General features: G+C 41.7%; 1 protein-coding gene across 1 annotated transcript; it reads left to right on the top strand.

The window, feature by feature from the left end:
* The first annotated feature begins 658 nt into the window (after window positions 1–658).
* spon2b (spondin 2b, extracellular matrix protein) lies at window positions 659–11717 on the top strand. Its single transcript, XM_056277573.1, has 5 exons — window positions 659–896; window positions 1184–1407; window positions 3076–3267; window positions 5268–5457; window positions 11539–11717. Exons 1-5 carry the CDS (start codon window positions 659–661, stop codon window positions 11715–11717), a joined length of 1023 nt encoding a protein of 340 aa, XP_056133548.1.
* Window positions 11718–12703: the final 986 nt, after the last annotated feature.

The following is a 12703-nucleotide window of genomic DNA, read 5'->3' as shown; positions in this document are numbered from 1 at the left end:
ACACTTGTTAAACTCAACACTGACGCTGCAGCCAGTCAATCTGTCTACCCCATCACTCTTTGAACCTCACTGCTCTTGTGTCGTGGGTCTGAAAGCAAGCAAGAGGAGTCAAAACTATATCAAGTCAATTCCAGGTTTTAATATCACACTAGTGGAACGCCTATAATTTCATGTGACCTCAAGAGTGAATGTGCTCCAGAGAGAGCAAAGTAAAAAACAAACTTTGGAGACTGAAATAATTCCCCTCGAATGAAGTCATCTCGTCACACAAGTTAGCCGCTTAATACGTCCCCACTGCAAAAATCCTGAAACCCTTCATTTATCTTGCATTAGTTCCACTAAATTTATCAAATAAAATTTTCTCTCACCAGCCTTTTTTAGTGGTCAAGCAAAAGTGCATCGTTTCTGCAACAGGCATTTAAACAGAAATGTCTACAATGATTTAATCTATGCGCATTTATTAATTAAATGTTCTATGTGCTTGTAGCATGGGAACAGCGAGGCTATTAATTTGAATCAAGGACTTCATTCATTCCTGGTTCCGCTGATTTTTTAATGACATTAGGGTTGACATTCCTGTATCTCAACTGATATCACTTCTCTCTTTCCTTTTCATTTTGTCAATGCCCCCTCCACCCCTCTTCCAGCTCTCACGGCCATGGATATCACAAGAAACACCTTCTCCAACTTTGGGGTGTTCCAACATTTTGCTCTTGTGACTTTGAGCTTCCTGGTCCACTGTGTTAAACCAATGCCTGTTCCTACTGCTGCCCCCTTCTGCACGGCCTCTGAAACTGCCCACTACAGCCTAAAGTTTACCGGCAAGTGGACGCAGTCTGCTTTCCCCAAGCAATACCCAGTCTACCGGCCCCCTGCACAGTGGTCTGATCTGATGGGTGAGTATACAGGAAGCTGGTGTGTAACAGTATTTTGACTGGTCAGGATACTGGCAGCAGGTGTGCAATGGTACACTGACCATTTTTGAGTACCCTATTTACCACATCAATTAAGTGGTCAAAACTGAATGGTGAGCATGGGGAAGGCTGATGGAGAATAAGAACCTGATTGGTCAATAGTATGAATGGGGGTACTAAATTCTGTGTGTGATTGATGAGTACAAAGCTGGTACCTGTTGCCAAACCAAAACTTTATCCTCGCTCTTCCCCCGTCTCCCTCCTCATAGGGGTGACCCACAGCTCTGACTTCCACATGTGGCAACGTAATGAGTTTGCCAGCAATGGAGTAAGGGAATTCACAGAGAGAGGGGAGGCCTGGACGCTTATGAAGGAAGTGGAGGCGGCCGGCGAACGCATCCAGAGCGTCTATGGAGTCTTCTCCGCTCCTGCTGTTGTGGGAGGCACGGGCCAGATGCACACCGAAATCGATGTCTTCGCCAGGCACTCCTATGTAAGTCACTCTTCACACCTGTTTAAATCTTTTATTCATTCATTTATTAATTTATTTTTGACTCCGAGTCTTGACCCAACAGATCCCCAACTGATGGATAATAAAAGTGTTGCTATGTTTGTATATGTCTAGGTCAAAAGACACTTTTTTTTTCAATTTTAGCTAATTTCTTAAATTTGCTTATTTCTGATTTTCATACTGAAAATGTTCATAAGATTGTCTTAGCAAGCAATCTTAACTGCTGTTTACGAAAAGAAAAAAAACAGCACCTCAGTTACATAATTATACTAATTTATGTTTCTTAAAGTCATGCAAACTCTGCATGAGTTGGTTATTAAACTTGCTACTGATAGGGCGTCCGGGTAGGGTAGTGGTCTATTCTATTGCCTACCAACACAGAGACCGCCAGTTCGAATCCCCATGTTTCCTCCGGCTTGGTTGGGTGTCCCTACAGACAATTGGCTGTGTCTGCGGGTGGGAAGCCGGATGTGGGTGTGTGTCCTGGTTGCTGCACTAGCACCTCCTCTGGTTGGTCGGGGCACCTGTTCGGGGGGAGGGGGAACTGGGGGGAATAGCGGAATCCTCCCATGCGCTATGTCCCCCTGGTGAAACTCCTGACTGTCAGGTGAAAAGAAGTGGCTGGCGACTCCACATGTATCGGAGGAGGCATGAGGTAGTCTGCAGTCCTCCCCGGATCGGCAGAGGGGGTGGAGCAGCGACCAGGACAGCTCAGAAGAGTGGGGTAATTGGCCGGATACAATTGGGGAGAAAAGGGGAGAAAAATACCCCGCCCCCCAAAAAAAACCCCCAAAAAAACTTGTTACCGATGAGCCTCCTGGAGGGCCATATATAGTGGTATATGGCCTGACCACTGTGCTGGTGTTGGACCAGTGAAGAAGCGGGGAGGTGGAGGCAAGAGAGAAGGGGGGGGGGGGGGCGGATGGAGGAGGAGACTCGCATTAGAAAGGGAGAATCAGCTGGAGGTAATGGTATTCACAATTAAAGGGCAAAACTATGCTCTGGCATGGAAATACTAATTAGAGGACACGGAGAAGCATTAGATATGTTAGATGTCACTTTCAGAGGCAAGTGAGTGACACCGGAACCACCAATTGTACCTCGTCCACCCGACACTGGTGGACGGATGGCTGTTTCTGAAGTCATCTGGAGCTACACATGCTAAAAGCTGAATATGTCCCACCACTGAGAAATATATTAAAAAATAACAATTACTTGCCACTTTGGCGGGAATGTTTTTTTGCTCATCTAAAAACCTAATGGTTTGTAAAACAAATTCTATTACTGAAATCCCACAGTTACTATGTTCTGTTGTAAAAAAAAAAAAAAAAGGAATTTCCAACTCTGGCTGTTAACTTTCAGTTTAAGATCACTTGTGGGTAGAAGGGACACTCATTACAGATGACGTTAACCAGGCAGGTGCCACTTCCTCTGAAATCTCTACTTGGCTTTGTGGTAAAATGTGTACATTTTACAGTACTAACAAAGTGCTCTGCTGAATTTCAAGTCAGTCAATTCATCCAAACAGATTTTCTTCAAAGTTCTTGAATGTTTTTGAATATGAACGTGCTATCATAAGCGACTGAGCTGTAGTTTAAATTTCTCTCCATCTCTCTCTCTCCACCTCCTTTCTTGCCCTCATCTCTCTAGCTGTCGTTCATGGTGCGTATCGTTCCAAGCCCGGACTGGTTTGTGGGCGTAGACACTTTTAACTTGTGTGAAGGTGACCAATGGAAAGAGAGCGTGACCCTGGAGCTGTACCCCTATGATGCGGGAACAGACAGTGGGTTCACCTTCTCATCTCCTAACTTCGAGACCATTCCTCAGGAGAAAGTCACACAGGTGGGTTGCCCAGATTGATTTAAAATAGTGACATAATGGCTACATTGCTGATTCGACATGCCTAAGATGAACTGTTTATAGACCTCAGCAGAAGTAAAATAGTACAGTATGTGGAGACCGCTACCGGTGCTGCACACTGCATGAACCTCTTTGTGAAATGTCTGTGATGCTGAACACACGTTATCAGTTGTGACTTGGAAAATCCCTTTAAACAACACTAGGTACTCTATGCAGGTCAACAACAACATGCAACATGCAACAACATGCAAAACAAATGTCGTTACAACAATGAAACACTCATCAAGTTCACATGCACAGTTAAGTCGAGCTACAGTTATAGCTCGATTAGGCCATGTAATTGGACTACTGTTGTTGTCCCAGTATACAAGAACCGGGGGAGAATCAATTTATTGATGGAAGTATGTCTGACCCCGGTATGGTAGGTGGCAATATGCCCCCTTTCAGCTGGTTGTTATTGGACCTCCTTCCGGCTGACCTAGGACATTCAACTCCTTTAACTGACACAACACAAAGTTTGTCTCCTCATCTGTCCAGAAATGCATGGTTCTCGCTCTAGCATTCGCCATGTTGATATAGTTGATACTACCCTGTTCGACTTCAGGGGGAAAGACCACCGCGGGAACTATAGATCAGGCACAGAACACCTTGAAGCGTATACACGCCAGAGTAAATCGATCCCCAACCGCATTATCTAAGTGTGTTAGTACAACTTTGAGAAATTCGATTTAGTACAATTTCCGTCGGACTAACATGTTTACATGTATTTTTAAAATCCAGTTTTAGTCGGACTAACACAATGAATCAACTTTTTCTAACATCATGTAAATGTACTGAATGTAGGCCTATGTCTTTATGCACGCTCAATAATCCAAGAAAATCAAAGAAAGTTGAATCGGTTCATTTGGATACAACATTTATTGATAGAAATGTCCCATCACTCATCTAAGTGACCTCTTCAGTCTCAACTGACTGTAGAGGTCCCCACCCTTATAAACAGTACAGTTGCATAATGACCGAAAACGACTGGTTTCATAAGCAAATAGGCGTGACCATTAACTAGATTTCAATGGCCATGTGTACTATTCACAGAGGATTTGGGAACGTTTGCAATCACAGCATGGTAAGACGGTGACAGAAGTACTCTTAACCCCCCCCCCCCCTTGGTTCAGGGATGGTTGTTCCCTCTTCACATAGATGACCTCTTTGACTCCCCATTCAAACCAGCGTTCCTCCCTATCAAGTATGTGCACATCCTCATCCTTGAAAGAGTGGCCACTGGCCTGTAGATGGGTGTAGACTGTGGAGTCCTGTCCTGATGCATTAGCTCTTCTGTGTTGTGCCATCCTCTTGGCCAGCGTCTGTTTAGGAAACTGGGTAAACTAAACAGGCTCTGACCAAACGGATGGCACACAGCTGGGGGGGGGGGGTCTAAGGGTACTTCTGTCACCATTTTACAATGCTGTGACTGCAAACATTCCCAAATCCTCCGTCAATAGTAAGTACACGTGGCCATTAAAACTCTAGTTAATGGTAATGCCCAATTGCTTATGAAACCAATCGTTTTCGGTCATTATGCAACTGTACAGTTTATAAGGGTGGGGAGACCTGCAGTCAGTTGAGACTGAAGAGGTCACTTAGATGAGTGATGAATCATTTCTGTCAATAAACGTTGTATCCAAATGAACTTATTCAACCGTCTTTGACTGTAGGCCTATATGGCAACACACACACACACACACACACACACACACACACACACACACACGCACGCACACACCTCTACTAATCCTCTTGCTGCACACAAGGATAAAGCAGCTTATTTGTGAAAATAAATAAATAGTGCATTTCTTTAACAAAGGAGGCTCGGAGTATATTATTTTATCAAAAGAGATGCCACCAACTCGCCTACTCTTGTTCCTAAAACTCTCCTCCAATGACCGTCTCCAACAACACGTCTTCTTTTTGTGAAACCTCATTAGATAACCTCCTCCTTACCAAACCATCCTGCCAACTCCTTCTACTACCCCCGCTTGAAGCACCTCCCACCCATGGCCAAGGTGACACTGACAAAGACAACCAAGAAGACCAATCAAATCATCAGCCTTCCACTGGAGCCCACCCAGTCCAATCAACTGCCAACAGGCAACGAGATTGAAGATAAGCTCACAGGTACATACAACTGTATATGCTGTGCTTAAATCAAATAGCCTTGATTTCATTAATTATTGTTGAAATTCTTACATTTAATCAAAGCGAGTGTTGTTTCAAAAGAGGTGTATTAATATTGGTATCTGGTAGGGTTGTTGTGGTGGATGGTATTCCCAGTGATATTTTGTATTAGCCTGATATCAGAATTCTCATTCATAGAAAGCCTGACAGCTAGTTGAGGGGGAAACAAAAAAAAACAAAAAAAACACTTGATGACAGGTAATTACAACTATTCAAAATGCTTTACAAAATTAGATTTGGGAATGCCATTTGAGTAGATTATAATACATATAGTAAAGACTTTATAATGTGACTTTCTATTTAAAGATAATGTTCTCTTTCAGATTTACAGACAGAAAGAGGACAACCAAATAGTTAATTCAATTAAAAATCCTTTTTATTGTTAGCTAAAATATAAATATGTACCTTTACATCACAAGATAACACAAATGTATTCACTAGAGCGTCCGAGTAGCGTAGCAGTCTATTCCGTTGCCTACCAACATGGGGATCTGAATCCCCGTGTTACCTCCGGCTTGGTCGGGCATCCCTACAGACACAATTGGCCGTGTCTGCAGGTGGGAAGCCAGATGTGGGTATGTGTCCTGGTCGCTGCACTAGCACCTCTTCTGGTCGGTTGGGTCACCTGTTCAGGGGGGAGGGGGAACTGGGGGGGGGGTAACGTGATCCTCCCACGCGCTATGTTCCCCTGGTGAAACTCCTCACTATCAGGTGAAAAGAAGCAGCTGGTGACTCCACATGATACCACATGAGGAGGCATGTGACAGTCTGCAGCCCTCCCCGGATTGGCAGAGGGGGTTGAGCAGTGACCGGGACGGCTTGGAAGAGTGGGATAATTGGCCAGATACAATTGACAATTGGGAAGAAAAGGGGGTTAACCCCCCCCCCCCATAAAAATGTATGCACTAATATATCTAAATGCACAGGAAAACATTTCAATCAGTGCAGTTAGAAGCTAGATTGGTTCACATCTTAACAGCTCTCTTCTATCGAGGCATCCTGGTGGAAACCTCAGTGGCATTGAACTTACATGTTCAACCTTTTCCATGTCATTCTATCTCTTTCTCTCTCCTGTCCACCACTATCCTCTACCTCAAAAAAAAAAAACCATACAAAGTATTCCCACTCCATTTGGGAGCAATTTGAGACCACACATGCAATTATTCCAACCAAAAGCCAAACAAGCAGACTGACTGTGCAGTATCGGAAAATGCTCTGGGCAAATCTGGCATTCAGTGAAACAATGGTGAGAGATGGAGCAAGCAAGAAAAACCAAAGCGTCATGAATGTACAGTGACATTTCTTGAACAGTGACTCACTAAATGGGATGCAGGCTTTTACATGTTTTTTACAAGACCTGGATCCCAGGGTGAGGCTGGATATATGGTTGACTACCTGGTTAAAAATGTCTACAAGTCCCTTGCTTCTCCAGTGTTTACTGCTAACCTTAAGTAAGCCCAACTGTAAACTAAAATAGAAGGATAAGAAACGAACAGTAAAATGCAACAACAAGTTTGTCAAGCTATTAAAAACACAGCGCAGTGATCCAATTTTTTTACTTTATAAAACCAGAATTCACCATTTCAGTCATTTCTTTAAGTCATTCAGTCTTTTTTCCCCGTCTGGTTGTGGTTAGATGTGGTGCCGCATAAAAAAGTCGGGGTGAGAGCGTCTTTCACAAAGATCCTTTGACAAATGGGACAACATGGCGTAACAATTACAGGTACTTTTATTGGGGGATGATGAAGCGTGAAAAAACAACATGCTATCTTCCCAACCAAATGTAATGTTAAGAAGGTGCGATGAAGGGGTGGGGTTGTGAAATAAAGCAAAACCAGACATCAAGTGTACTTGTGACAGCACAGAGTCTAAATTGGTGAAGTGTTGAGGAAAAGAGGCTTGGAAAAACTGAGCAGAATGCATGTCAGCCTGGCAGGAAAGCTCAGGGTGCAGTAACCAGATCTGTTGTGCGGATAACTGTGAAGGTTTGACTCAGCATCATGCTAACAAGTCTGTTCCCCTGACTACCTGTCAACAAACAAGAGAAAAAGGCCAACTATCTGCTGGGATTTCCTGCCCTACTCCCCGTCAACCTCCACCCCCTCTATCTGTTTATCCTTTTCTCTCTCTATCGATATCTCCATCTCCTTATGCCATCTTCCAAGGGTTGGCAATGTAATTTGCACAAAATACATGCCAGCACTGCCTTAAAATCGGAGTGATAAATCAGAGAAATACTTGAATCTAGTAATCTCATTACGTTTGCAGGATTACACTTACAATTTTTATGGTTAGATCAGTATAGTCACATTACAAGGAATCCCATTCATCTTTCTTTTTCTATTATTTTTTTTATCTCTTCTAGTTGAAGTTGCCATTAGCTAGCCCGCTCTCTTGTAAATACCTGTCAACAACATAGCTTGTTTTATAATGGAAGTAAGAAATGTGAGTGAAGCTTTTCCAAATCAAGTCTTTGCCCTGGTTTACATCTGTTTGTGTCAAAACCTCCCATCTGTCCTGCCATCCTTCCACTACACCAACATCCTTTTGTTTTTCTACTCTATTCAAAACAGTCTGTGATACATATCAGCAGTTTACACATCTGAAACCAGGTGATGAGCGAGCGAGAGAGAGGGAGAGAGAGAGAGAGAGAGAGAGAGAGAGAGAGAGAGAGAGAGAGAGAGAGAGAGAGAGAGAGAGAGAGAGATATTGCCAACCAGATGCAAAAAAAAGCACTCATGCTCAGCAAAATTTCACTCAATAAATGAAGGTTGTAAAAGAATTAAGTCTCAACTAAACAAGTATATGGAAATCCAGCGGTTGCCAAGAACCTATAACAAGGAGTTCAGGATTAGTAAAACTCTTGACATGCAGAATGCAACAATTCATTAAAAATGTCCCCTAATTAAATATTTAACTTGGGCTTAAAAAAACACAAGCTGTGTTAGATTCGTGTAAAAAAGGTTATTTTTTCTATTATGGCTAAATATATACCCATGTGTAATTCTTCTTACGAGTCAATTAAGTGACAGTACAGAAGACTGTTTTCTGAGGTATGGAGTTTTTTTCCCCATATCGTGCTAAGCAGGCCTGCTTCTCAGCGAGAGTTAAAGTGGTCTAAGCAGATGATCAGGTGGCCTACCTTACAAAGTTGCCATTAATATCAGTGGCAGGCTGACAGAAGCCCTATTCGCACAGGACTAGTATTAACTGGAGACCTCGTGATTTAGAAATTACCTCACACCCCCCACGTCTGTGTTTCATGTGGCACATCCGCACGGGATAAACCATGCTGTATTTTACTCAAATTTATTGACATTATCCCCAGTTATGACTGAAAATGTCAAGGCTTCGCGTAACATCTGCTTCCTGTAGACTGTTTTCCTCTCTAACCACATCATGACCATCTTATATCCTTTGATGGTCTTGAATATCCTCCTGAATTTGCACCCAAAATGCAGTCAAAACTGTCATTTATAATTTCCTCCGCAGTCTCCATAATTCTCAACTAGGAAAAAGGCAGAACAAGGGTGTGAAAGAAACAAAAAAAACTTTGCTTAAAAAAACAAAAACAAAAAACAAAAAACCACAACCCCAAATTAGTGAGATGCTGAGTCACATGGAACTAATATTATCAGATGATCTCTGTGTTTGTCGAAATATGGTAGGTAATTTGCACTGCAATTTTTACTTTACAAGTTACGGACATGGCTGATTCGCATGGGATTAAGATCACAAACGACTTCCGCAATTATTACAAAATACTAGAGATCCCCAGGTAATACTAGTCCCATGCGAATAGGGCTATATACACAAATCACGGTGAGACATGTTTTGGACCACCTCCAAACATAATTTCCTATTACCTAGCTAACTATGTCCATTCATGTACCCAGAATTTCCCAGGCATTACCTGGCTAATGCTCTGGCAAGTCTGGAGAAATGATAAAAAATGCCACTTTTAATAGGCTGCTGGATGGTTCAATCCCCCAGACTCCATTCCCTTTCTGTTCCTTTGTTAACATGTAACAGGCCTGACTGTAAAGAGCTCATATTGGTTTCATTGACATTAGTTTGATTGATGGTACACCAATCACCAAAGAGGGACCATCAATCACAGCTGCCTTTTCTTCTTTTTTTTTGCAGCTGTTTGTTCCCAACCAAGTTTTCAGCCATTCCTTTCAGGCTACAGCACAGTTCATCTTCATGTTTATTGTGGATATTTCATTCATATATAAGAAATAATATTTTAGAGAGAAATTCAAAAGAAGTTGCCTCCTTACAATTCTAAGCTGCTTTAAATACCTTGACAGTGACCCACACTCAACTCATTACTTGTCCTAAATAGCCTCTCTCTAAATCCCAATTCTTAACTCAGTCCAAAAAATGAAATAGGCAAATAAATAAGAGCACTTTAGAAGTGAATACTTGGGGTGGGACAAAATATCGATATTAGGATATATCATAATACTTCCTCTTGTGATATGTTATCGAGGCACTGGTGCCAAATATCGATATTTTTATTCAGCATTTTTTCCCGTGGTCATTATTTTACCGCATTATTGATAACAGTCAAACTCAAACAACAGTAACAATACAGAAGTTTAAATAACAAAAAGAGGAAACAAACTGCCAGGGAATTATATTTTATATTGGAATGATGGCACACATGGACAAGTTGCAGTCTTTGTGTGTGCGTGTGCATGGGTTGAAGAGGCACTAAGACTCTGTGCACTTTGTTAGATATTGTTTCATCTCAGTTGTCCAATTCTGTGAAACTGACACCACAATACAGTGAATAAATACATCATTCCTGCTTTGTGCCTTTTTAGGGGTATAGTTTCCTATTCAGTTACGCAGATATCGTGATGTATCATAGATGAGTTTTTTGCAATGTATCGAGTATTGCAGAATCGCTGTATCGTGATACCATCGTTATCGTGGGCAATGTATCGTGATACCATCGTTATCATGGGCAATGTATCATGATAGTATCGTATCGTGAGTTATTTAGTGATTCCCACCCCTAGACTAGTGCTGCACGATTTGGAGAAAAAGTCATATTGCGATTATTGTGGACAATATTGCGATTTGCGATTGCAATATAATAAACAAATTTATACATATAAAAAATGATACAATTTTGTCGTATTGCTGTGACATGTAGCGACTTTCATTTTGCATGTTTTACACAGTACCTCTTTCTGCTCAATATCGCTGAGCTTGAATCCAAAATACCGCCATATAACAGGGGTCGCGGTTTTTGTTTTTGCTAACAGTTCATCAGCGTTAATCTGCTCGTTGTCATCGGGCTCCATTTTTTCCTTCTTTCTGGTCTGCACACAGCACACCGGATAGTCATGTGACTGTAGACAGCACACGCTTCACTGCCTAAACAGAGACTGAATGGTCATCTCTTATTTATGGGTGTAGATATGCAGATTGCACACAGAGGTTCACACATGCACATTTTATTATTTAATTAAATCGCAGCCTTTTGCGGTTATATAATTGCACAGGCTGACATCACAATTGCAATTAGATTAATCATTCGGCACTAGTTAATACCATGTGTTATTTGCTGTTGTTGGAGAATTATCAATGTCAACAGTAATGTAATACAAGGAAAAACACTTAAAGACTTTAGTACTGAAAATCAATAAGCGTTTCATACATAGTGTGACGTCAATCAGGAGACCTTATTTACGAAAGGAGCAATTATCATTATGTATTTTTTATTTTTCCAAGGTAAGCGATCCCAAGCCCGCCACTCCCACCCACCTCAAATAGCTCATAGCGCCCCCTATCAGTGTCTTCTTGAACTGGCTTGGCATTGAGTCTAAAACAACTTTGTCTTTTCCAGTCAAACCCTCAGTTCATGTCCACCTACTAATCTCACCCACCCAACAATGCCCAACAGTGTGTTGACTATCAGGTGCTTAGAAAACAATACGTCTGCCATATAATCCATTCATGTATCAACATAGCTAACAGAATGTGTTTTGTCCAAAACCTCTGCAGACACCCCTCTGGACTGTGAGGTGTCCGTGTGGTCTCCTTGGGGGCTTTGTAAGGCCAACTGTGGAGACTCAGGCATGCAGCACCGCACACGCTACGTCCTCATGCACCATGCCAACCACGGAACACCCTGCCCCCCACTGGAGGAAGAACGAAAGTGTATCCCCGACAACTGCTTATGACTAGGCCAAGAACGGTGGGAGAAAAAAGAGAGGAGGGAGAGGAGGGAGAGGAAAGAGAAGAAGGAGCGAAAAAGAAGAAAAGGAAGGAGACTGAGAAACAATGCTAAGAGGTCAGCATTGTTTTCATAGGCGAAGCAATTGTAAAAAAACGGACTCTTTTTCTCATCTGGCTTCTTTCCTCAAAGATTGAGATAACTTTGCCAGACATAGCCCCCCCACCTCCTCCCCTCAAAATGAGCTCATTTCTGAAGCTAACATTCATCCTCAAGTCATATTGGTGGGTTTGAAAGTAATGATAAGGTGTAGTTTGGCAAAATATGACCAGTAGACACCTATTAATTTTTTTAAGATCTGCAAAAATGTTAGTGAAAAGTTTACCTTCATGATTTCCAATTTCCTTCACAACAAAAACATAAGCCCCTTTCATTTTATTGGTAAGTTCAAATGCATTTGTCATTTCACTGACCATTGCAACTTCCAGTTTAAATCGTAATAGAGAGGATGTTGGGTTATCAGCCCAAATACTAATGGGTAATCTTTGATATGGATATGATAATCTTTGATATGGATATGATAATCTTTGATATGGATATGGGTAATCTTTAATATCCAGATCCTAGACCCAGATAAACATTTAAAAAGGTTGAAAGAAAATACTGGACCTGCCACAGGGAACTCATGGTGCTTCATTTATTCCACTGGCAGACATTGGACAAGCCGAAATGTGATTTAAGTATATGACACAAAGTGCCCTCCCAGCTATGTAATTCAAAATGTAATGTTTACAGAGGCATTATGGGTTCTTTCCTCATGACAAAGAACATATTTATTGACAGGATTTTAACCTGTAATGTACAGTATAATTGACATTAATATCCCAAGTACTCACATGCAGTTGTGGTATTTGGTACAAACTGAACTCTTTGTGATAAGAAAAAGAAAAAAAAAGAAAGAAAAAAAGTTGTAAAATAGTTTGTATTTCTTTT

The sequence above is a fragment of the Lampris incognitus genome, chromosome 1 (genome assembly GCF_029633865.1).
Source record: "Lampris incognitus isolate fLamInc1 chromosome 1, fLamInc1.hap2, whole genome shotgun sequence".
Taxonomy (NCBI): Eukaryota; Metazoa; Chordata; class Actinopteri; order Lampriformes; family Lampridae; genus Lampris; species Lampris incognitus.
The sequence above is the reverse complement of the archived record's forward strand: the minus strand, read 5'-3'. Positions and strand labels throughout refer to the sequence as shown.